This window comes from Neolamprologus multifasciatus, chromosome 18, assembly GCF_963576455.1.
Source record: "Neolamprologus multifasciatus chromosome 18, fNeoMul1.2, whole genome shotgun sequence".
NCBI lineage: Eukaryota > Metazoa > Chordata > Actinopteri > Cichliformes > Cichlidae > Neolamprologus > Neolamprologus multifasciatus.
The window spans coordinates 20,654,895-20,681,638 of record NC_140456.1 but is presented as its reverse complement, the minus strand read 5'-3'; the positions used below and the strand labels follow the sequence as shown (position 1 = coordinate 20,681,638).

Below are 26,744 nucleotides of genomic sequence, written 5' to 3'. Positions count from 1 at the left end.
ATAGGTGGAGTTTTTCAATTGGTTTATATGTCAGCAAAAGACGTTGGGAAACATGAAATTATATTTAGATAAGCGCTACGCGAATAACAGTTTCCCCATGACACTCAGACAAAGTAAAACACAATTATTACTCACCAGAGAGCTGGTGTAGCTGGGATCAGATGTGTCATCCTGCAGGTAGCGTGACAGACCAAAGTCGGACACTTTACACACCAAGTTGCTGTTGACGAGAATGTTCCGTGCGGCCAGGTCACGATGGACGTAGTTCATTTCTGAGAGATATTTCATTCCTGCAGAAATCCCACGCATCATTCCCACCAACTGGATCACTGTGAACTGACCATCATTTTGCTAAAGGATAGAGAGGAAAACAAATGAAAATGCAGAGCTTATGTCATGCCGTTGCCATGCTGTAAATGAGCAAAGCTGGAAGTCGCAGGTTGCAGCAAAGGCTAATATAACCATTTTTAATAGGCAAAAAATTAATTATGCTGTTTCTTCTTACTGAATCATTAACACATGTTGACTTAAATTCATCACTCCACGTCCTCATTCAACGTGTGCCGTAATCAAATTCGGTTTGAGTCAAGGCTGCTCAGTTGGATTCTCATCTTCTTCTGTAGCATGAGGTAAGCCTTGCAGCAGATCATTATTATCACAGCCATGGCAGATAACAAGAAGAGTCATGTTGTTATAGCTACATACAAGACCCTTATTTTGAGTTATCTTTGAGTTTATTTTTTCTTGTGTGTCCTTTTTTTTCTTGTTTGTTGGTTACACTTTGCAATTACAAAATCAACACACTGAGTTCCTGTCTTGCCTTTCAAATCCTTTTAATGTCCAGAGGAAGAGTATACTTGTATTAAATAAGCAAATCGGATTCCTGCAGCCAGTCTTACTCAGTGTAGGTGTTAGAGCATTGTTCCATTCAGGCATGCAGGCATCCATCTCTTTAAACTCCAAGAATGGTGCCCCTACCCCCGTGTGAATGCTCTGAAGAGCAAGCTTTGAACCCCAGAAACCCAGTAACAAATAAGAGGGTAAGAGAGATCGATGGAAACACAAGTCGGATGTGGCGGTTAGCAAAGCCAACTTCAAAGAACCCATTTAAACCCACCCTAGATCAAAGTGGAATAGAACACCAATCCATGAGACTGAAGCAGGAAAAAAGAGAGCTGAATATTGATTAAGCTGTATGTCCGCTCAATCCTGACTATAAAAGAAAGAGTGAAGAGTCCATTAATAGCTTCAGGCATTAAATTAAAGGCTGATAAAGCTAGCCAGTGTGGAAATTTTCAAATTAAGAATGACTGAAATCAAGTTCATTGTCATGAAACATATTCTCCGTTGGCACTGGACAGATTAAGAAGGCTCATTCCAATTTGTATTAGGAAGGATTCTTAGCATGAACTCCTTTAGTGGGATTGCTTTACAATTTACTTCCAATTAGCTTCTCAGTCTCAGATTGCCAAGCTTCCATTTAACTCACACATATGGCTTCAGATCTCGTCATATAGCTGTTTGCAACTTTGTGTGACACAGTACAAGCATTAAAAAAAAATCACTCACCCTGAGGAATGAGTCAAGGGCGCCGTTCTCCATAAACTCAGTAACGATCATAACTGGACGGCTCTTTGTGACTACACCCTCAAGACGGATAATGTTCGGGTGGTCAAACTGGCCCATGATCGACGCCTCAGACAGGAAGTCCCGCCTCTGCTTCTCCACATAGCCCGCCTTCAAGGTCTTAATGGCTACATAGATCTCCCTCTTGCCAGGTAGCTTCAAACGGCCCTTGTAGACTTCCCCAAATTCACCTAGTTTGAAAGAGAAAGAAGAGTTTCCTCATTTCCTTCTGTTAGCAGAAAAAGCCTTTACACAAAAGCAGAGTTAATCAGATCATAGTTTCACGTCTGTTTTTAAAGTTACCTAAAGTGCTTTTATAGAGCCTGTTATGTCTTGCTATCATATAATACAGTATGGCTCTTCTGACACACAGCATAGGCTGGCAAGTGCCTTTATATTCCCCCTATCAAACAATACCAGGCAAGCACTATCTGGCAAATTTCTGGAACCCATGTGATTAATTATCACCACCTTGGTGTCCTGGAGAGACAACACACAGTGAAATCAACAAAAACAAAAACCTTTAATTAGCTGATCCCACTGCATCCTTATCCCTATTGTATCTCTGTCACTTCCTCACACCTAGCTTGCTGAGGCCGCCTGTGCTCCAAAGCTATTCCACGCCCAGCGACATTACCAGGGGTATTTTAGCCTCCATATGAACCAGCATGTATGATGTCAGTGTGTGCTCTCGGCTGTAGAAAAGATGTGTTCGATCCCAAAGAAAGGGACATGTACCAAACACATGGATATACTGAACTTAAGTTGAATCAGAATTCACTTGAAAGCAATCAGGACCTAATTGTGTAGTTGTAATTTTAATATACAGTTTAATAATACATAAGAGGTCATTCTCAAGCTAAGAAAAACAAAACAAAACAAGAAAGCAAGGACAGGAAACAAAATGTGTGCACTTTTACATGTAAAGTAAATGGGGAAGAAATGATGCAAGGGCTGAACATGATCAAAGCCAAAATCAACAAGATCCAAAAACACAGAAGAACAAAGAAAAGGCAGAGAGGGTTGAGTTATTTCTAATGACATTAGGTCCCTGGGTAGGTGGCCTATATACTGCTAGTACACTTGACATAGGCCCTTGACATGTTCCCATCTGAAGTGGCTCCCAGAAAGGTTGTTCTTCATGACCTTGAACAGATTCAGGTTTTTATATGACATACAACAACTCAACAATCCACATTTATCTGACACACACACACAGAATACAAAAGCATGCATGCACGCACGAAGATTTGCCGTACCTGCACCAATGACCTCCTCTATTTTGACAGTAGAAACATCTATCTCCTTGGCAAATTCTCGTACAGCTTCGTTTGGGTCCTCGTAGGTGAAGGGGTCAATGTAGATCTTCATCCCCGGAGAGCCTGAGAAGTGGGTCGGGCAGCCCAGTGGGGAGGGGCAGTTAGACATGTCGGCTCGCAATGAGAGTTCTAGAACAACCAAAGTGCTCAGTGAGCTTTCCAGAAGATGAAACTATTCTTTTGGGGTCTTGAGCTAATGGTTGGTGAATTCAAATAACCCCCAAGTGTTAGCTTAAATCACAGAGTCACAGCATTACTTATAATCACTATAAACCTTTGATCGCTGCAAATGATGATACCTTCATTTGCTCTATTATCCATGCTTAGAGACGGGCCAAAGCACTGCAATGTGTAAATTAAAATGAACGTGTACTGAACACATCAAAGAGTGTAGGTGGAGAATTAAAGGAACTGGATCCAAAACATGTAGAGGCAGACAACAAAATGGTGGTGATTCAGTGCTTATGAGAGAAAAAGAGCTAGCGAGAGAGAGAACGAGACAGAGAGACAAAGAGAGGGAGGGAGATTAAGGGATAAAGGAACAGATGAGGGAATATAGAAAGAGTAAATGTAGACTTTTTTTCACCCCTTTATCCCTTACCCTAGCAGTATCTGCTCTTTGATAGTGGTAGAACCAATTTTCCTGCAATCTTTCCCTATAGGAGCTCATAAAGAGATAAAGCCGCTACGCTATCAACTAGCTCTTTATGCCACTCTACAGTAGGTGAGACCAGTTCACAGACTGGCGATGTTTGCAAAAAAAGAAGTACAGCTTTTCTGTGCCAACAGGCTAAGTAAAACACTTCTAAACAAATTCAATATGCTGCCACAAGATGGACAGGGAGCAAGTAGACTTCAAATCATCATTTTTGCAGCTACACCCAAGGGCAGCCTTCTTTCTCAGAGCTGTTTAGGCAAAATCTTTGCAGCCATGATTGGAATAAACCCATCTCCATCAAGTCAATTTGTGCCTAGCCCTTTGCATAAGCCACAGAGAAGGAGGGAGAAGTCTCAGGAGACAAAAAGAGAATAGGGTCTAGTCCTGGGATCAAGGTGCCTCACCTTGCTCTTGACTAGAAGCTGATTCTAGTTACCACACTAATTGCTTTGAACCCTGTCTGTGTGAGTGTAATTGCTCATTAGAGATTCCATACAGACTGGATTCAAGTTAATCCATCAGAGGGTTTACAGCTTTGCATTCCATAAAGTCATTCGATTTACAAATGTCGCCAAGCTGCTCACTTAGCGGCACCACTGGGTAGGACTCAAAATCTCAGTGGGGCGCATGCAACAGCAAGCTTATGGCAGCACGCTCACACTCAAAATCTCAAGCTCTTGTGCACATACCTCCAAAATAAATGTACAGCCATTACTATCTAATTCACAGTCCATAGCCCATTTTTATGTATAATTTAAAATGCAAACAGTTTATCGTCCTCCCTGTGGCACAGCCCTGGTTAACTGGACTTGTCTTTTTATGGCCACTGGATAAAAAATAGATTCTTACTTTAATATTTCATAGGCTCTCCATCTGAGAGTACGAAGCAAATGTATCCAGAAGTCATTTCTATTTTGGACCAACATATAAAACAACAACTCTGTCGGGAAAGAATCCAAGGCTGCCACAGTGGCTCACGGACACGTGCGTACCACAACAGATATAAAGCTTAGATTAATATAATAAATTAGAACAAAGTTTATGACATAATTGTCCAAACGGTTAAGTGTACTCAGACAAATTTCCACTCTGGTGGACAATAAAGTTGATTCTATTCATTTCTATTAGCTGGCAGGCATAATAAGTTACAGTGTACTGCAATGCACTTAACCATGTTATTTTCACCAATGTCCGAAATTTAGCCTGCTATTAGTCTGCCCCGGTCGTTTACGTAATGGTCCTAATGTATCCACAAATCAACTGCAGAGCCGTAATGCTTACATTAATCTATTACTGGCAATGGCTACAATCAGATTACTGGTTTTACTACAAACACTTTATATATTGCCCAAAGACAAACAAAAATGTCTGCGAATGAAATAGTAGCTCCATAAATGCTCATCTTTTTAAGTTAAAAGGGAATGTTTCATACATTAGCCTGTCACCAAGGAAACATAATTTCTTCTAATTCCCTTTGCCTGACAATATTTGTGATTTCACTATATAGCATTTAAATACTTTATGTGATTTATGTGCAGAGCAATATATCCCTAGAGTGGTTTATGTAGGTCTAAGATGCACACTAATCTATTCCGTGGCTCTAAATATAATGAGCTGCATTTCCGTCCTGAATATTAACTAATTATCCATTGTTTGATGTCAGAAAAGTATTTGTCAAACACACACTTATTATTTATTGTGGCTTATTAGTATGCACATAAGGGATCTACATTTTGTATGGAGTCAGTAAAAAAAGAAAGTGAAATGTTTGTGGGGATTTTTTCAGGCCTATTGCAACTCTTTTGGTTTTCCTTGAAAAGTTTGAAAAGTGATGAAAGGTTCAACCTGTTAATTATAATATTTTAACATATTTAGGATGAAGAGTGAACTTGCACATATAAAGGAAATATGCAAGAAAAAAAAGGAGTATAAGCATATTTTATATCCACCCATAATTAACTAGTTCTTTTCAGCGAGTTTCCATTCTCATCGGGTGTGAGCACCAGATGTTGAAGCGCAAATAACATCTGCAGCTACGGGGCAACAAGTACGGTCTGAACATTTGTAATTTAAAATTTATTGGTAGTCATGTGGAAACATGAGGGCACAACACAGACATTTAATACTTAGAAATGTCTGTTAACTCGTTTAGATGGGTTGTCGGTGTGAGTTAAAGGCTAAAAGGAAATGTTTCCCTGAGAGAATCTGCAAATGCTTACTGCATGGACCTGAGTGCAGAGCAGTGCAGTAATGAACTTCTATGTTTCCTTCACTTTTTATATACTGTTATAGATTTAATTAGGAGATAAAAGTATAGAATTCTAATGTTTATTCTAAGCTTGGTAACTCCCAATAATGCTGTGAAGACATGTTTTTAGGAATATGTGCAAAAGGAGTACATGAAGTCCTAGGATCACACTTAATGTCAGGACAGAAGCTGAACCATGGAGTCACAGGAACACAGTAGGCCCCTGTAATAAAACTGTGGCTAGACATATGTGGAGGCAAATATAAACCCATTTTTAAATCTGAGTGCTCCAAGGAACACAGTGGCCTTAATAATCATGAAATTGAATAATTCTGGAACCAGCAAGACTATTCTTAGAAATGTCTGACCAAACTGAGACAGAGGGAGAAGGGCCTTATTCAGAAACAACCCACTGATCAATCAAGCAGAGGCTTGGAGGTCTGCTGCAGATAAGAAACCTGGGAAACCTGCTGTAGGATCATCATCTCAGTAGAAGCACTGAGATCATGTCTTTAGGTCTTGGGGGCTGAAAAGAAGCCAGTCTGAGTCTAAGCCATATGACAGCTGCTTTGAGATTATTGAACATCAGTTAAATGCATCCAGCAGCATCAGGAATAAGTTTATCTCATCTGATGAGACAGAAATTGAACTCAGTGGGTAGAACTCCAAGCACTATGGCATGATTTCCTGTCTAATAACATCTCTATGGCTATGGAGATAACAACACGGTGCTGTGTGGTGGTTTCTTAGGAACTGTAATAGGAACACTGGTCTGAATGGAAGAAAGGAAGAATAAGTATGAGTCAAGTTAGAATAAAAAATGCAAACCATGAGTAGCCCAGCCAAAGGTCATACTTAGACAAAATAGAACTTTGTGGAGAGGCCTGATGATAGCAGTTCACAGATGCAATCCAACCTTTCAAACTGCCCAAAAAGACGGGTTAATAAATATTTTAGCAACTTAATCAGGAATGATCTTTTGATTGCTTTTAAAGAGAAAACTGCAAAATAGTTTTAATCCTTGAATTAATCCACTTAATTAAACTTAAACAGTGTACACAGTGATGATACTGTACATGACAAAAACCACTGAATCTGATGGGGGTGATCGCTTTAAGCCACAGCATTTGACTTGTGTTCACATGAACATCACAAGCAGGAGTTGGTGTAATGTTAAAGGTCTGATTTCTTGCATAAGCATGACCATCAGGCTGCACCACTGAATTTACAGTATTAGCAACGTCTGTCTTGAGGTGGGCTGCAAATGAGGCGATATTATGAGACACGCGTGGCAACATCTGGAGGAGCTGACAGCTGGGTGAAAGCTGGCAGGCACATTTTTTTGGAGGATCACCCAAAGCAATTGTTTGAGTTGGTCTATTTTATTGCAGCACTGAATACTGCAATTACAAAACTGCCAGTCAAATCTTGACAGAAAAGCAAAAAACAACAATGCATCACAGGGTGGGGAAAAACCTCGTGTGCGTTGGCATTGTGAAGGTTTCTTTATTAGCATTTGATTTTGTATCCACCTTAGATCCTTCGTTTGATAATTAAGGCCGCAAACAACTGTTATCTTTTATTTTCATGACTTATGTTAATTACAGTGCATCCCTGACTGTGGCAAAACTGACTCCTCTGTCCAGAGCAGTTTTAATAAGCCCCAAGCTACCATTCTGGTAGCTTTGACACAAAGTAACTGTGTTGAAGCCATTTGCTGTGTCAGGCTCAACAAAATTCAATCCCCTTGAGTAAACCCTTTCTCAGACTGCTAGGTTGGCAGTACATAAGGCTTTCTTTGACGCACCAATTTACACACATTTCTTTTGTGCATGTGTGACTGAGTGTTTGTCAGAGGTTATACGTGTGTCCCTGCAGGCTACTTCCCCTGATCAGTCAATGCCCAGGGAGTGCTTAAAACACAACTCAGTCATGGCTATCGTGCAGCCCTAAGAGATGTCAGTCAATGTCACGGTGAAAAGTAGAACCACAGACACTTGCTACATAAATTTTCCATATCTTTAATGCATTATTATTCATTTTAAATGCCTTACATTATTAATTATAGTCCAACAGTAGAGGAAAAGGAAAATAGATAGATAGATAGATAGATAGATAGATAGATAGATAGATAGATAGATAGATAGATAGATAGATAGATAGATAGATAGATAGATAGATAGATAGATAGATAGATAGATAGATAGATAGATAGATAGATAGATAGATAGATAGATAGATAGATAGTAACTAACCAGTAACTTAGAGCAGCTGTTAGTAATAGAGCAGACTCACCTCTTCCTGTTGTGTAATGTTGCAGCTTGTCACTGTACACCGCCTCCTTGGAATATGCTCTTTTCCTATAACGGTGCAATGAGTGTTGGGAAAGGAAAGACAGAGAGCGTGAGACAGAGAGCGAGGGGGAGGGGTGCCAAGATGAAAGAGGTAAACATGATCTTATTACTTTTGGTGTTTTTGTGTACCGGCTGAAAATGACGTGGCTGAAATTGAATCAGCTGCAAAGGGTTAGAAATGGCAAATGAAGTTTATGAAAATGAGCTGATTTTTAATTAGACCTTGATAGGATCTCACTCCTTTTCATCTGTCTCCTCTGCCTCAGCATCAAAAGAGCCTGGCCCATTTGATGAACACTTTACTTGCTCAAACTTGCACACAGCCCTGCAGAAAATTTGACTTTCATATATCTAAAATGGAGCAAGATGTGAATGTGACAATGTGACAAACCGCTGCAAAATGAAATTGGCTTAACGGGGCAAAGTAGGAGATGTTAAGTTCTCTAAGGAATTGAGTATTCCATTTCAAATGACAATTTTGCTTTCCCGTTCCATCAAATTTGTGCGTGCCTTTACTATTCAGTATGCCTTTCACTGAATCAAGTGATAGTCTTGTTGCACTAATAAATGGTATGTGACTACATGTAGGGCACGTTACACGATAAGTTCCAAAGCATAATCGGCACCAGTTATGTTTCATAAATGTTTTTACAGAAGATTACAATAAATGTCAGTAATTTTAGGAATCTTACGCACCACTGAATTTTATTTTTACATAATTAATAAGAGCAAATGACACAAACCATATATGCTGAGAGTCTGGTGGAATTTTACCTGCAATGTTGTCACCTATTGGATTTTTTAGTATGTATTATTAGCGACAATGAGAACCAACGTGGCATACCGAAAGCTTTATGCCCTATGTGTATATTTTTTGCAGTTCCAACTTCCTTCAAAACAAACTGGGAACTTGAAAAGAATCTACAGTTTGAACGACGTGACACATTTTTCAACATCTTCTTAGTGTATTACAAGAGACAAGATAAAGGAAAATCTGGTTACCTGCTGCAAACAATGGAGATAGCAATAAGGGAAACAATAAAGACCACTCCTGCTGCTGCTGACCCCGCAATCAGAGGAAGCTGTTCCCTCAGCTCAGACTTGAAGTCATCTGGGTTGCACAAAGACATGACAGACAAGCAGTGAGAAAGGCTTAGGCAAGGCATGAGAAGCATGTCTGTGTTTATGCGGTGCTGTGTACTTATGCTTGTGTTTTGGCAGGAGAAGAAAAGGCAGAGCAGAATGGTTAGACTGAGTTTACTGGTGGATAAAGGAAACACAGAGATCTCTCTGCTGAGATGTGCTGACTGGAATCCTGTGAGCATTTGAAAGACTGACAGACAGGTGGTGTTTGATAAATTAGAAGAGAGAAAAATCATAAAGCTGGTTGTGAGAAAGAGCGAGGAGGGCAGCTCGCCTTCTCTGTTGCTATAGCTGTCTGAAAGGTGCGGACAAGAAAATGCACCTAGGAATGTTGTTTCTATGGTGTTGAAAGGAAGTCATCCACTGCCAATCACACACATATAGCCCAAACATGTTTTTCCGTTAGCCGGGGTTTGACTGTAGTAGTTCAGGGGACAGAATAAATGGCTGCTTAAAAATACCACACAGCAGAATCTTTTAGTTATCTATTTGCGAGCATGTCTTTCCGTGACTTTGGCATCAGCAGACACTGTAGTTAAAGCAATGCACGATTTACCATGCTGCAGGCAAATCAGCAGCTTCTAAATCCAATCCCCCGTGTAGAATGGGCCCATTGGATTAAAGTGATAAAGTGAGAACGAATGCATCTTCGAAGCAGTGTGAAAGCTGCAGTATATGTGGAAACTGGATGTGACAGGAATTGCTCACTCTTTCAACTCACACATTTATCAAAGGAAGGAATCAAGGAAAGAGTAAGAATGCTGTTCCAGCTACTCAAACTTTTAGGGTAGTCTTCCTGTTCTCTTTCAGTGTATATTAGATGTGAGAGTTTCCCCCACCTGCCACCCACGCACCAATACGAGAATGTTGACTTTTCTTGACAGCCAAAAATCACAGAGACACCTCTTCTAACAGCAAATACGCTCCCATTACAATCAGTTAACTCTCGAGGCCTCAGCCAATTAGAGAATTGTGGCATCAATCACATAACCAATACTCCAATCACCTCGTTTTCCGTCACACCTTACTTTGCGCCGTCGCTTTTGATTTGTTTGATTGTGTGTCTGCGCGTCCACTGGTGGCAAAATGACGCCTCGTGGAGGTGAATGAAAACGTGCTGACGGGAAGAGACAGGAGATTACATTTTTTGCGAAAAATGACGTGGAGTGCCTCTATTGTCTTCATGGGGCAATGAAGCAGGTTTGATGAGGGGGGGCTGGTAGAGGCGGAGGCGGCAGAGATGTGGGTGTTGTTGCCGGCAGTCCTCTGGCGTGTTGCTGCTTGCTTCGACGAATGCCGTGCTGTGGCAGCCAGCCAACAGATGAACCGTAAGCTTTGCTGGTGTGAGCGAGCATCAAGTATGCGCATGTATGTGCTCACATTCACTAGTAGTTATGGTTTCATACGCAAGGAAAGCTGATGCGGAACTATTGGGGAGAGTAAATGGGGCAGTGACTGTGCCACATCTGCTCTGCACACAGGTAAATAGCCACAATGATTGGCTTAATTACCATCATCAACCTTCCCATCTTCCCCTCCCTCAAGATCATCACCATCTCATTCATTGTAATCTTTGCTGTTTAACAGCGAGTCTGGAAATGTCACTCCTGTCTTTAATGTATTTTGAATTATGGCCAAATAAGCATTGTAGGCTAGCCATCAAGTACGGTACAAAGAGTGGAAATCTTATGCAGAACATAAAAACGTAGGAGAGGCTACTGTAAGTTCATATCTTTCTTTTTGTTGCTATTTTTGTTGCTTTGCGCTTATGAAAACCCAGCAGAATACATGTTGACTGAGCTATCAACTCTTTGCAAGCACGCCTTCCTGCACATACACAAATGAACCCCAGCCTTGCCAGTTCACCAGGTGTTACCGCCCATCTTCAGCCCTTTCTCTCTCCAACAACCCCCCGCCATGCATGGCAGAAAATTTCTCTCATCAACTACTAATCACAGCTACGCATTCTGGGACAACTCTCCAGCAACAGAAGGGCTGGGTGAAAAACCAATTAGCTAAGCATTTTGGATCAAGCACAGTTAGTTGCACAAACAAAAGACACTCGGTGTTCAACGTATCCGAAGCACCCACACACTCTCAAACCTGACTGTGAGGGAAATTAATTTAGCTGTAGAAATAGGAAGCGCAATCAAACATTATGCCTCTCCTCTATCTCACTTACTAATAATAATGCAACAACAAATACAAAGACACAAGAAGGTCTGAAAAAGAAAAAAGAGCTATTGTGCATGAAACGAAACAAACGAGACAGAGAAGGATAGAGCGAGAGGGAAGGAGAGCTGTTTCTCCTGGCTCTGCAATCCTTACCATCTGTGAGGGTTTGGAAGCACATCTTGCTGCTGTATTTGCCAAAGCCAGCCACAGTCCGCGCGCGCACCTGTACCACATAGACTGTACCCGGCCTGAGGGCCTCCACACGCGCTGTGTTAGTTTGGCTCCGCAGGATAGTGGAGTTAATCTCTGCATGGTCCTGAAAAGAGCAACGATCACAGGCAGCAGGTTAGAGATAATGAGAAGATGTCAGAAGATGAAAGGATTAAATCACACCATTCAGAATTCAGAAAAGTCCAGTGTTGGTAAGTTTGAGTTAAGCTTTGCTAAGTTAAGCTAAATTTGCTGGTAGCATAAGTCACTGATACAACAACCAAGTTTATGATGGAATCACGTATTCTGGTAATAGTAAGGAGAAATGGTCCCGAATTTAAAAGAAATTTTAAGTCGCATGTTACAGGAAATGCACTGTGCTTCTGATAAACATCAGTGACAGAGAAAGAATAGAAGTCGATAGTAGAGAAGAGTAGATAAACAACAGACAGGAGCGACGAGGCAAAAGCTCTCCTTAAGGCTTCGGTGTGAATGCAGTGGTAATATGTTTGTACTCCATTTTTTAAAAAGGCTTCAACCAGTTTGAACTTCAAATAAAATTTCAAACCACGACAGAGCGCGTACGCAGTCTAAAACACACTGTGTAAAATATAAAAGCATTTATACAGTTACACGCATGCACAATATTGTAATTAAAGGCAATCGTTTCTTGCGGTTTACAAAGAGAAATTGCTACGTCAGAACATTAAAAACGCCACTGCGTGGTTTGTCGCTTGTGATGGGCTTTATGAGGTAATTTAATTACTGCAAGAAGTTTGAACATTTGATCCTCAGTTTTGTTCTTTGAAGTGGGTTTGCTTTTGTTGATTTATTTTTATTTTTTTATTTTTTCAGTCCAATTCCTCTGAAATTCCAGTAAGTATTTTACTTGTTTATGAAAAGGAATGGCTTAAAAATTCTTGCACGTCCCATGCAACATTCAATATAAGGTGTTTCCCCTCTATTTTTTGTATTGATTTTTGAATTGAAATATCCTTTTAGGATAGAAATCCAGTGGTGAAATCCAGCTTTTGTCAGCTGAGACAACTGGCAAAAATAAAAAACATTCTGCAGAAAGGTCGCTTTGAAAGATGAATCCATGCTTTCATCACAACTCGGTTGGATTAGTGTAATTCTTTATATGTTGGTGTCGTATTCAGCTGGTGCAAAATGCTGCAGCCTGACTTTTAACTGGACCACGGAAAAGAGAGCATATTACCCCTGTTTTATCCTCCCTGCACGGGCTGCCTGTTCATTTTAAAATTATTTTATTTGTTTTTAGGTGACTAAATGGCCTTGCTCCGCCCTACCTCTCTGAGCTGCTGCACTTGCACTGCCCTTCCCCGCCTGTCCCCCCAGGCTCAGAGGGGACAGGGCTTTCGCCATAGCAGCTCCCAAATTGTGGAATTCATTGCTGTTTCTTATTAGACAGGCCTCTTCACTGCTAATCTTTAAAATTTGTTCTTAAGATCCACGTCTTCGGCTTGGCGTTTAACGCAGTTTGTATATTATTATTTTTTTATCCTTTTGTTTCACTCATGTTTAATCCTATCTTGTATTCTACTGATGCTTTTATTTTGTGTTGTAGTATCAATTCTGTTTATTAATTCTGTTTAAATGTTTATTTATTTATTTATTCTGCGTACTTTTATTTTGTAGCACTTTGGTCAGTGGGAGCAAAATATATAGAAATGAGGGGTGGCTGAAGATTTTTGCACATTACTATATTTTCACTCTTACAGAGGCAGTCTGCAGTCTGCTGCAGTGTAGTCTGGGACTTGCTTTAGGTATCTGCTATTGTGGATCAGTAATGACTATGGCCTGTCACCTTCCCATAACCCAGAGTGAATATGACAGCCAGAAAATAAGACTGCACCTACACAACCCCCACCACTGCAAGCTGCTGATAGCTAGATGCTGACAGAGGTAGAGAAGGAAAAGGGCAGCTCAATGCAAACGGGCCAATTTCCCTTGAGTTAGTAGTGCAGTGTAAATATAGGCAACTTTTTCTTAAGTGTAATGACTAAACTCACGTTTAATGCTAAATAAATACTTCCAAAACATGTACGAGTATGCAGAGAAAACTTGAGAAAAAAAATTGACAACACTGTGGAGTAGAAAAAAAAATAAAGGTAGAGAGGGAGGGGGGAGATGTTAGGAAGCGATAAGAAACTCGAGGCAGAAGGAACCCACATCAAAATCATTATCCAATCTTATTGGTGTAATTGAATCATTCCAGTTGCTCTGTCATTGAGCAGACGAGGTAAACACAGCTATGAAATCTGCCCCCCCACATAATAATGTGAGCAATCACATTAACTCTTATTGGACACTCTGAGCTTGATGAAGACAAATGTTTGGGTCAGGGATGGGAGAGCATCACACCAACAGGCTTTCGCTCTATCTCTGAGAGAAAAGAGATATTTATAAACGGAATGCTGGATGTAACTGGTTTAGAGAGTTTAATCATTTCGCAGACCTTTTGTACATCAGATCACACAAACTGTCATTTCACCAGTGTGCTGCATACAAATACTTGTGGAACTTGACTTCAGAGGAGCAGCTTGTGCATTTGAAAGAGGTGCGAAACACAAGAAGCCCCACGAGAGACTGAAACCCTTGTCACCTATTCATCTGGTCCAAGATATGGTTCAGTGCACGCAGACCACTTGGGTCAAGATTTGCCTATTCCTGCTTATCAGTCATCGTGAATTTCTCTGAATCACACCCCCATCTGCTGAGCTTGAATGGGGGACAGGTGAGCAGACAGATGGCAAATCGCCAATGGGCAAGCATCCCTTGGGGGAGCCCCAGCTAGCAATGGCCCTTTCATGCTGCCTGTCAAATGGGGATTATGTGACACACACACACACACACACACACACACACACACACACACACACACACACCTGCTACTTAAAACGAGCTGGCATTTGGCACTCCAGCAGGTTAGGAGATAACCAATGAAAGCCCATGCCAGGAGGGACTTCCAGGCATGAGAGGTCCTCCCCTGCTGCCAGTCAAATGAGGATTAGGAGGACCACACCCATACTTGCTGAATAAAGACAAAGTTGCAGGTGGGAAGGCAGATGGCAGAGCAGCCAATCAAAAGCGTTGCCAGGGGTGACAGAGAGTAAGCAATATGGGAAGTTTGGGCTCTATGACATGTAATAAAATCACCGAAACACACTTAGCGAGGCAACTCTCTCTCATGAATATGGTTCACAGATTTAATCGATTCATTTTGTTCGATGTTTCTTGTTGTTAATTCGGACTGTTGTTAATACATGAGCACATGTCTATTAATTATAATCTACCCCCTACATGACAAACATAAAGTAGTGACACTCCATATATTTGGATGTTTTAATTGAAGTTCTTATGGAGAATCTATTATGTTCATTACAATTATTGTATTACTACCAGAGCAATTATAATTGTATTGGTATTAAGAGACTGTCACTTCTTTCTTTTTTTCAAATTCCAATACACACCCAGTTGCTCTTCTAGTGCCAGTTTTCCTCCATCCTTTCACTTCTGGAAATTTGTATTTTTGTGTGACTTTCTGAATCAAAACTATTCCTCTTGTGGGTCTGTTATAGGTGATAGTCATGTAAGACTATTTAAAAAAAAGCCTGATTTGACTTCACTTCACTTGGTCTGCAAAAACAAACAAACTATGTGTACATAGTTTGTTTGTTTTTAAAAAACAAAAACAAAAACAAAAAAACACCAAAAATGGACAGCATGGCTCCTTGGCACAGAGACAAACTTGGTAGTACCATGTGTCTTATTGAAAAGCTCACACACATGGGTGCACTCACACGCGCACATAAAGAGAAAGATGGGGAGTATATAAGACAACATTTTGATATTTGAAAAAAAAAAACCCCTCTTCTATTAATGTTCCCAATTAAAATGTATTGCCTAAGGTTGGGAAAAACCACTTTAGTAGGGGGCAACAATTTAAATCTCAGAGAGTAGATAGTTTTTATTTCCAAATGCAAATAATTACCACCGCCTCATGAATTCTAATCTAAAAGGAAAATGGTAATTATTTTTAAATTGTAAAATAGTCGTGATAAAAATACGACATTAAAGACCCCCAATGTCTCTTGATAATTTTGTGAAGTAAAGAAGTTAAACCAGTATAAGAGCAAATTCTATCCCCACACAAAAAGGGGCTCGCATTTGTTTTTCGTTGCGATTCTGCAAAGCTGTATGTTTAACACTAATGAGGATGGTAAAGGACAAGCAAGAAAATTCAATTTATCTAATGTAAGTTTCAAGGGAAACCTATTTGTTTTTGCTCTTTGAGTTTTTCTTGTTCTTTGTAGGCACCTTTTCTTTTTCTCTTTGTATGCATTCCATTCACCTGGAGACCTACAAGAAGGCTTCGGTAAGTGAGTAGGGAGACAAACAAAGAGGGAGAAAAGAAGAGAGTGCGCTCTTGCTGTGGGACTGAGGGAGTGCTGCATAAGTTCCAATGAGAGAAAAAAAAGAAGAAGAAAAGAAAAAGAAAACTTTTTTTTAGTGTGTGTGTCCATAAAAGTGTTGCAGTTGAGACAAAGGAATAACATGCATTCCCAATTACTTCTTCTGAGGACCTTTTAATTATATGTAAGGTGAGATTTGCAGTAAGACTGCCCCCCAAAAAGTTGTAAGTCTTAATGGTCAGTATGTTGCAGATCATAGTGACATGCCATAAAACTTGCATTTGCTCTCGAATTTGTCACACCGTAGCATGACAGTACTGCTGTCATCCAGAATGGATACACCTGGACTGCTGCCGCCACACGCAAACACTGACACTCGCTCACACGCAGATCCCGGCACACGCGCGCACACACACACACACACACACACCCTCTCTCTGACACCAGCAGAGCAATCAGTAACCAGAGCCGGTGGCTGCTCCGCTCCAGCCTTAATGGAGGGCCTGACCTCCGCTACGCTGCGTTATTTCCACCCTCCCCAAATTTTCAGGCAACCAGAGGAAAAGGGGTCTGAGAAAAATGGAGAGAACGAGAGCATGCGATTCTACTTTTTCTCTACAAATCTTCGATTCATTTAATCTTGCTTCCCAATTTACAGAGTCCCGAGACCGCTTACTCTGGAATGAGAAGGTAGGTTGAAGAAGTGAGCGAAGCCTGTTGAGAGAACAGCCTCCAGCATTTTCTTGAGGTTTCAAGTGAAATTGTCAAAATGCAGTCATTTCCAACAGCTTTATATATGTAGCTACAGCTTAAACTGCAGTTCTACTATATATGGAAAATTTGGACTTATTCTGCAGCTTTACGATTATCATTACTGTTAACATTTTATATAGCAGTAAATTTTCAGAAATTATAAATATTAAGTTGTTCATTTAGTGATGTTGCTTATCATTAAATGAAATGTGCAATCATACACGGAATAACAGTTCATAAGGCATAAAGAAGAGTTTCTGAGCACCTTTCTGCTTCAACACAGCCTGAACTCTCTTAGCAAAGCTTTCTACTCAGTTTCTTTGGATTCATCACTCCATGAAACCTGTTACCACTGTTTTTCAGTCCAGTTCTTGTGTAATCTGGCACAACTCAGCCTTGTTTCCCCGTTTCACTAAGAATGGCTTCTTGACAGCCACCCTCTCACTCTGACTATTTCTAATGAGACCTCGGCAAACACTAGAAGGATAAACTGAAGGACCAGATGCATCTTTCACCTGAATTTTTCCTCCTACTTTTTAAGAATGTGATTTTCAGATACTGTTCAGCTGCTGCAAATTGTTTTTAGGCCTGCTACGTCTTCTTTTGTCCTGCACTTGTTCATTTTCCTCAGAATATTTAAAGATAAACTGCGCACCATGCCAAGATATGCCAAATTTTCAGTTAATACCTCTGGGAATCACCCTGTTGATGCAAAAAATTTTAATCACTGTCAGACTGTCACTTTTTGCAGATTCAACTAAAGAAACGGGAACAAATTATACGTTTTTGGCGAAGCGCTGCTAGTAATTTAAAAATTGGTTCTTTGCTAAGTTGTCTGTTATGTGTAAACACAACACGGGTTCATCCCTTGAGTTAGTTGCCTTTTTTATGCTTGAATGATTCACAGGTCAGTGTCGAGTAGCTTAAACAAACAAACAAAAACATTCCTCAGAAAATTGTCAGGTACAAGTACCGGTACTGGAAACGAGTGAAAAAGCTGCCACTTATTTCTAAAGCTCAAAAACATTTTAATTTTAGAATAATGTGGCTCGAAACTTTTTCACAGTATTGTATATGGGACATGGGTGCAATTGAGACATTTCTTTCCCAAAAGCAGTTATTTTAAAATAAAAATAAAGAAGGAAATACCCAAAGATCTGTGCAAACATTCTGCTTCACTGACTGCATGACTACATTTTTTTAGCAGTTCCAGCGAGTGACTTAAAGCAGACATGCTTTAAGCCTGAGTCCTGTAGCTCTAGCAGACAACCTTATGAACCAATGTTTTTTATGGCCCCAGAGGGTGTCCTGGTGGCTCAGCAGACAGCATCACAGAGCATGTACTTTTCCTTGCATGTATATCCCCCTTTAAAAATGATCAAGAACCAGTCCAATCACTGTTGCATATGACATTCTGTATTGCACTGTCACAGAAAAAACAAAACAACAAACAATCAAACCTGCGTACAAGAACTAAACTTGTATCGAACAAGTACTATGACAAGGTTGTGAGAGAAGTAGATCATTCCTTTATGAACAACCTGAAGTATTACTCAACACAAAATGTGACAATGCCATGCTGTTAGAGAACTTGCCATTGTCAGTGAGTATATGTGGCTCCCGGGGAGATGGAGTTTGCAGAAGGACAGCTCACGCTTTGCTGTGCTAAGGACTAGCTGACTGTGGCAGGCACACTGAGAAAATCAACTCCATAACCATAACAGTGTGACTACTCTCATATTCAAAAGGCCACGTCATCACTTTACAGCAGAATGGGCAAGAAAGCAAGGAAGATAAACACACGAGAAAGCCACGCCAAGGTTTGTGACAGAGAGAATCTACATGGCATTACGCACTTATGTGCATAGGGAAATTTAACAGGCTGGGAAATTACACTTCAATCCATTTAGCTTCATTTGATTCTTTTGGCGAAAACTTCAACCACCTGCACTTTTGGTTGGTTGGTGCTTAATCAGGCATAAAAACACATCTACACTGACACTTTGGACAGCCACGGCTGGCTGAAGAAGTGTCTGTTCAGAACCTATAAAAAGCCGCGTCAGATCCAAAATACAGCTTGTCAGAAGAGGACCACCGTAGTGGAAATCTCATCTTCACAGCCCAGTGTGTCACAAAGCAATCACTCTGACTCTCCTTCTGTGTCTCACTCAGAGTCACACGGGGAAGTATTTTTCCAGATAGACACAAAAACATAGGGGTATATGTAGGTGCATTAAGACTGAGTCAGACAGGGTCGAGTACAACCTCTCTGTCACCTGAGCTATCCCAGTACAATTAGCAACCTTGTCCTTGTTAATTCACTAATTTGTGATTACGCAGTGCTCGTCTATTTGTGTGAGGATGCACTGCATAAACATCAATAGGATTAGGTTTCATTGATATTCATGAGCTAATGGAGGGGGGCTGTATAAGTGTTATTTACACGACACTAAGCTGTCTGGCAGATAAGGTTTCTCAGGGCCATCGCAATCAGATTCAATTTCATGACCTGTGCAATGCCAGAGGGGAAAACAGCAAGCGCCACAGCTAATATTGGATAACTGAGTTTCCAACTGCAAACACTATTTAAAAACATGATTGTTGTTCTCTCTGATAGAAAATGCTAAATGTGACAAAACTATTCTAAGGTGGGATTGTGAATATTGATCGCAAAGCCTTAGCCAAAATGAGTTTGTGCGAAGTAAATAACTCAACACAAAAAGAATTAAAAAAAAAAACATTGATAAAACTATATTGATTTTTTATCTTTTATTTGAAAAGCAGAACATGAGTGAAGGTGCACCAAATCTTAGCTTAGGATGACAAGGACTGGAGAGAGAAAAAACAAACTGCACAACCAACTTTGCTATATCCATCGATCAGCTTGAGGAGGACAAACAAGGACCCAAACAAAAAAGCTAAAGTCTCCAATCTCTCAGTATCATTATGTTCAAGGCCTTGGGAAAAGCCTACAGGTCAATACTTGTGCAGCATAGGCTCCATGGGGTAGGACTGGCGACTTAATAAAGCAGACGTATTGTGTGTGAGCAGACGGGTCGATGTGACTCCCTCCAGATGCAATGCATTTTCACAGTGGGACAGGTTGCTGCACTACGCAGAGTGGGCCTGGAGCAGAGGTCAAACTATTCGCTTCATCAGCAGCCGAAACCAAAGAACAGTGGGAGAGGCAGAGTGAACACAGCGAAAGAACATATTATCAACCCAGGGGGACTCAGCTCAGAGATATCAAGGAGAGCTTTGGTTTTTGGGCGGATTTATATGCAGTTGAATATGCAGAGTAGGCGACACGAGTAAAAGAACTTCAGCCATTACAGAAACACACACACACACACACTTACCTTTTCATAGTAGCGCAGCTCGTAGTCGAGGATGATGCCATTTGGCTGTTCTGGTTGAGGCCATGAGAGTGTGAAGCTATTCATGGTGGAGCTGATTTGGTGCATGATAGGAACTATTGAAGGAGCTGGAGGAGACAGAACGAGTAACACAAAATTAGTGCATTTCTATAATAACTGGCTTTAATTACACATTTTTCTCGCCCACAAGTGTTTGTTGGTTGTAGGTGGTTATTCAAAAACACTCAAATTCAAGATAATTAAACAGATTGGTGAGCAAGGGTAGCAACTCTGGGTTGTAAGTCTGACTAAACAGCTGAATTGCTCAGTTCTGTGCATGTTTGTCTGTCCTCAAGGCTCAATTTCATGAAACCTGGAGGTGAAGTTAGAAAATGTGGCTTCAAATGCAGAGCGCTTTCTCTAAGGGGATTTGCTTTAGTGCATTTAGTTCAATAATTCAATCCAAATACTTTCAAACATGATGGTCTATGTTTTAAAAAATAGTGCACTTTTGAATTCTGTACATGTGCAAAAAAAACATCACGCTGCTGCACAAATACAAACTGAACTATTTCACCATTAGTATGCTTCTCAGAATCCGAGCGGCTTAAACAGTGCAACTGCCTCTCTCATTAGTAAGCAGGTAAGCAGCTGAGTTAGAGCGATTAGGCCTGCTCTCTGCCATATTCTGGCACCGCAGGACCAAATATAAACTGGCTTTAGCCAAAACAGATCTGCCAATTTTGGCCGAGATTTGTGGGCGTGGACTTGGGCCGAGCGAGCAGGACTCTGGCTACCAGAATGGTCCATCACCACGAGCCTGGCAAGCGTCCCGCTACCATTGTGTTAGATTTTGTCCGCTGATGGGCAGAGAATTCAGGAGCATGAGTGTAGCCTCTACAGGATGCACTGGATCAATTCTCCCTTTTCTTTCACAACTACTCATTCACACAGTTGTGTTAACTTAGACTTAAAAACTTAAATATCAACTTGTTTTCATTTCTGTCATTATTAAATTTCATACACAATTTATTTCCTGAAAATTCAGTGAGAGTATAGGTAGTAAAACTAAATAAAACAGACACTGAGTGTCTTTGCTACCTTTGGGTCATCAAAAAAAATGAAAATATTGCACATTTTTATACTGATCAATCTTATGTTCTGTAAAAATATTTTTACATTAATTCACAATTTGCATCACAAGTTATTGTGAGGACTGCAGGGGCGTATTACAGTGATAACACTGTAAATACAAGTTATTACTTTTGCCTTTAAAGAAAAAAGCACTTAAAGCTTAAAATCATTAAACTGATGAGACAAAATTATCATACTTGGCCACTTATTCATTCAGGAAATTGAACCATTATTATAAATGAGTGAGTCGTAAAGTATGTGACCCCACAGCAGTGAATTTAAAGCCAGATGTTTTCATTCAGTGAGGTTTGAGTAAAAAACATTGACTGATCAAAATCTGGTCATTACAAAACCATCAGCTTCGAGGGAAATTGTGCATTTTCTGCATAAGCAGCTGTTACGTCCAACATAATACATACTGAAAATAGATCCAGTAGAAATCACTTTGCATTTTATATTATTCATTTAATCAGTGTTTGTGTTATTAAAGAAAAAGTCTTGGGACAATTTATGAGTTTTCTCTTTTTCATTTAGTTGAGTTATATACAAATAGATTGTGTTTGTTTGATTTCTTGTACACTTGCTTGTTGCATTTGAAAAGGTGAGGCCTGTAAAACCCTTACTGGCTTCTTTCCTATCATGCATAACAGTATTTGTATCTTCTGCTCAACTGTGTAAATAAATATGAAACTCGTGCATTTCATATTATGATTAATAAATGCAGACATCTTGGTAATGGTTTTTGGTTTTTTTGTTTGTTGTTGTTTTCACTTGCAACAGTATACTCTATTATTAGTGATATCAGTATCAGTGATGTCCTAGTGAACCAAATTATAGAGCAGAAAGGGGAAAAAAGCAAGCTTTGCACCCAGCCAGTATATTCAAGACGGAGTCAATACAAGCAATGCCCCTGTTTGCATATGAACTGCATCTTTTTCATGTAATGAAACCCTTTAAAATCAAATCACTGTGGTACCGTGATTGTTTTGACCCAGCTCCACCGTATATTCCATCCTTCAGCCCAAGTACACCTGAACGCACACACACGGGCTGTCAATTAACCCCGACAGTAAGCAATTTCCTGCTCATCTCATATTTTTTTTGCCCTCTTCAACTGTCATACCGCTATCATCTGTGCTCCTCTTCATGCTTCACATGTTGCTCGGAGATTGTATTATAAATAAAACTTGATAAAAACTTGCGCTGTGTGTGCATGCCGAAGTGCCTGCGCTTATGTTTGCGTGCTCTTACAACTCTGTGTCATATATTTGAATTTAAGTTAGATGAAAGTCTAAGAAGACTTTTTTTTAATTCAAGATAAGACCTCTGTGTGAACCAGAGCGGGATCTGATCAGCTGCAAGCATGTTTTTAATCTATATGGACTACAAGTGTGAAGTAAAATGAATTGAACTGAAATTAAATTGAATCCTATTTTTACCGTTTAAAATAAAAAAGGTGTCACATGCTGATGCGGTGTCCCTCAGGCTGTCTTACTGCTTAGTATTACTTCTTTTACTATTTTTGTCACTGCTGTTATTTAGCGAATCTGTGTCGTGTTGTTGCTGACCACAGTATCTAAGCTACTTTTGATTTTTCTTACTCCCGTTTGTAGTATTAATGTATGTAATCCCATTAAGACTTTAAATATCACAAACAGTGTCACATCGACTGTAAGCTTTGGGGGTTTTCTTTCTTTTGGTCCACATGGGACCCATTTTGCCTTCCTCTGGCTGGAGCTTACTTTCCAAAGGTCTGGAATTCTGTGTGGAAAAAAAACCCAAACGAGCCCAGAGCAAAATGAAATACTACTTCAGGTTTCAAGAAAGACAGGACAGAAGAGTCTCATTGTGCTTCTGCCTGGTAACAGATGGAAAGAATAGCTCAAAGAATCAAGCCAAAGGCTACCACAATGTCTTTTCATGCCAGATATGTCTGATTTAGACTTCTGCGGGAAACCTACGTCGCAAGCAGAAACCCTTTTTAACACTAACCTTCCACATAACCTGACACGCACCTCTCGAGAAATGTAAATACACGTCAGGTCGATGTGACCTGTAACTATTGTAATTGGCCAGTGTAGCGCCATTGAATCCTCCTATTAAGACCGGATACCCAGAGGGGGAAAAAATGTCCCAACATTTCGTGTTTTTTCTATACGCTTCCAGCACGGTAATTAATGTGGAACCATACACACGCATAAATGTAGCCAACCATGTCTGCGACAATGTAAGTTATGTCATAGGCTCTATAAAGGCTCCACACAGAAGTCTGAATCAGAAATTAGGGGAGGATTAAAAGAAAACGGTAAAGATTTGATTACTTGTGCTGTAATGGGACGGATCAGTCATGTGGCAATGGAGCTGCTGATAGGCTATTACCTGTGACACGATCAATCAGAGCTGTGCTTGGACACTGAGGCCACAAAGTTTAATATTTCAATTTGTAACATGCGGAGAATTATGATATAATAACATATATGTAATAATCACATTTTGTTTCAGCTGGATTTGGCATCGAAGCAGCAATAAGAAGCCAAGCCCTCTTTATTTAGCTGTCTTTGTGCTGCAGAGAGTGCCGCAAGGACTACGGCACAAATCACAAGGCTGCAGTAACTGAAGCCTGTGCTGCAAAGTGAAACAGTGAGCATATGCTGCATTTTACTTTGCACATCCATATATCACATTGTAGATACAGTAAATCTGTTTAAGCTGTAAAGTTGCATTCATTTGCACAGAAATAACACAAAAGATCAGAAAGTTTAAGACACAACTTAAAACTTTATTTTGACCAAACATGTAGTTGCTCTTTCACAAATTTGGAGCTGCTGAGCATCAGACTCTTAATAAATGATGCACCAGGATGTGTTTTCTTATTTCTGTAAAATGCATCAATCTGTGATCCAGGAGGAAACTTTTCTTTTTAAACAAAAGCAGCACAAATTATTCAATAAAAAATTAGACTGCTTAGCTTTAATGCACAAATCAGTTTCTGTAATGACATACATAAATAAGCCCCAGATTTAACTCCATCATCATAAAGTAATTCAAGCTGCTATAATGGACTCTAATTAAAAGTTAAAGGATGAATTAAACCAGAGTTACTCATCAAGCCAATTTGTGAAGACACAAGCGACTTTGATTATAAAATATATTCTGCCTACTGCTCATGTAAGTTCAAAGCCTTGGTGTTTCATATAGTCCTGGAAAGAAATCCCCACCCCCATGTTTTCAGGCATAAATACAGCCCCACACAAGCCCATGCTCTACATTGTGCGCCTATCGGCCACTTGGCTCTAGGCCTGCTCGCTGAGGCCTAGTCATCACTCCACCTGGTCTCCACTCACATCTTGCTGAATAACTCCTCTGTTCAAAAGGCAGCAAATGGCACCCTCTCTCAACTAAGTCATCTTTTTTATCACAGTCCTTGGTGATTATTCCATTTCTTTTGCTTCTCTATGTACTTCACTCTTACATAAGCATTCAAGTTATAGTAGGGAATAAAAACCCTCTGACCTTTTTACATGTGTTTGCATGTAAATCATGTTTTCTAAGAAAACCAAAGTTATTCGACAGCTTCTCCAGCTTCGACTGGGGTTAGTATTTCTTGATTTGAATGTCACATAATTTCGTAAAATGTAAATGTCGAACAAATGAATAGGCTCTGTTTATCCTGTCAGTGTGAATGGATTTTGTTCCGTCTGCCTCTCTTGGCTCTCACCTCCTGCCCCCGCCTTTCCTGCTCCTATACCCTAGACAGAGAGTGTAAGGGCTAAGCTTCACCTCAGTGCACTTCAGCCTCTCTGCTTCTCAGGCTAGTTCACGCTCCACTGACCAGGGCTAGGGCTGCCTGGGCCGCATTATCAATTACCGGCCACAGGCACACACTGTTCCTGACAGACCCCAGGGAGGGGCACTCCACGCAGAAATTACTGCAGCAAAAAAAAAGAAGAAAAAAAAGAAGAAGAGGGGAGCCCTGAGTCCTTGTCCCAACCAAATTCATACAGAAAAACAATGAAATTCTTTTTTCTTTTTTTCCCAGCGATTCAGGTGTTGTGCATCACTGATGGCCAATTTGGAGGAACAACATCCAATCAGAGCCTTTTATGTTCATTAACTAGTGCCAGAGGAACTCATACAGTACAAGAGCTGAGATGTTCTTGTTATTACTCCTTTAACCGATTTAGTTTGGCATAACTAATGCAGTTGTTGTTTCCCAAAAGCACAACACAGACTCTCAGTGAACTCAAACATCAGCTCAACTGGAATATTGTGATATTTACATGTAGCCTTATAATATACATTTCCACTACCCTCTCTGAAGAGGAGAGGGGATTTTATTTTTTAAAACAGCTGTGTCCCACTGGACATACTGACTGTGCTCGGAGAAGAAAAGCAGAACAGGAAAAAAAAATCATGTGCACATGTATGTGGGTCCTACCAGGCTACGTGTGAAGAGCCTGTCACAGACAATGTGTCGTGCCTATATGAGGGTGAGGTTCAGCCCAATGAAGCACCGCTGTCCCCACCAACTGCGTCCCCCACTGTCACCATGGGATGATGATGGTGACAGTGATTGGTGACTGTGTCCTGCACTCCTCCCTCCCCCCTCCATCCTTCCCATCCCTTGCTCCTGTGCTCCACTTTTATCTGGCCTCACTCGCAGCCCCTGGCTTTTAATGCAGAGCTCGGCTCACCATTAATCAAAGTCAAAGCCTCCAAGCTTCTGACTTAGACAGAAAGAGAGAGAGAAAAGAAGGAGGGACAGAGATGGGCCGGGACAGAAGCACGAGACAAAGTGATGAAAGAATGAAAAGCTTATTTTTTTTTTTCTGCAACTAATCAACAGTAGAATATAGATGAGGTGAAGCACCACTTTGCATGTGTGCCACAAAGCTGAGGCTGTGGTTTCGCAGTGATTCCTCCAGCATGAAGTTGGTATAACTCTAATGTTAAACAGGAATGGTCAAAACTACTGCAGAGATACCGCGACTTTTAGTCTTCTTGGAAAAAGATCTGAAATCTTACATTTCCACAAAAAAGGTGCATATCATCCATCTTTGGAAAGTCCCTCGAAAGCTATAGTAGAGATTACATAACTGTTTCCACAAGGTCAGAAATGCTGCCTCAGACTAACAAAGTAAAGTTAATGTGTAAAAAGTGTGAAGCTCCCTTTGAATTATTAGTTAAAGGCTATTTTCTGTATCTTGTACAAGGCAGTCAAATTGTTTTATAAGGTCAAACTCAAAATGAGAATAAAAGTTTCCAGTCTCCTTTCTTCCTATGTGGCCTTTTTCTCATTAGAAACAGACTGAGATGGCTATACAAGTCCCTC

The 26,744-nt window shown here is 40.4% G+C and overlaps 1 protein-coding gene across 2 annotated transcripts in view; it reads right to left on the bottom strand.

Moving 5' to 3' along the window:
* The window catches only part of ephb1 (EPH receptor B1), a 161,067-nt gene that overhangs the window by 23,597 nt on the left and 110,726 nt on the right, over positions 1-26,744 (bottom strand). The window contains exons 6-12 of one of the 2 annotated variants that reach the window (XM_085139261.1): positions 20,282-20,406; positions 11,677-11,839; positions 9,208-9,316; positions 8,147-8,211; positions 2,886-3,008; positions 1,570-1,817; positions 136-351 (exon numbers count right to left, since the gene is read on the bottom strand). In XM_085139261.1, the coding sequence (XP_084995387.1) occupies positions 136-351; positions 1,570-1,817; positions 2,886-3,008; positions 8,147-8,211; positions 9,208-9,316; positions 11,677-11,839; positions 20,282-20,406 (1,049 nt within the window). Of the gene's footprint in view, positions 1-135; positions 352-1,569; positions 1,818-2,885; positions 3,075-8,146; positions 8,212-9,207; positions 9,317-11,676; positions 11,840-20,281; positions 20,407-26,744 lie in introns of both variants that reach the window. The other variant, XM_085139260.1, reaches the window with a different exon arrangement.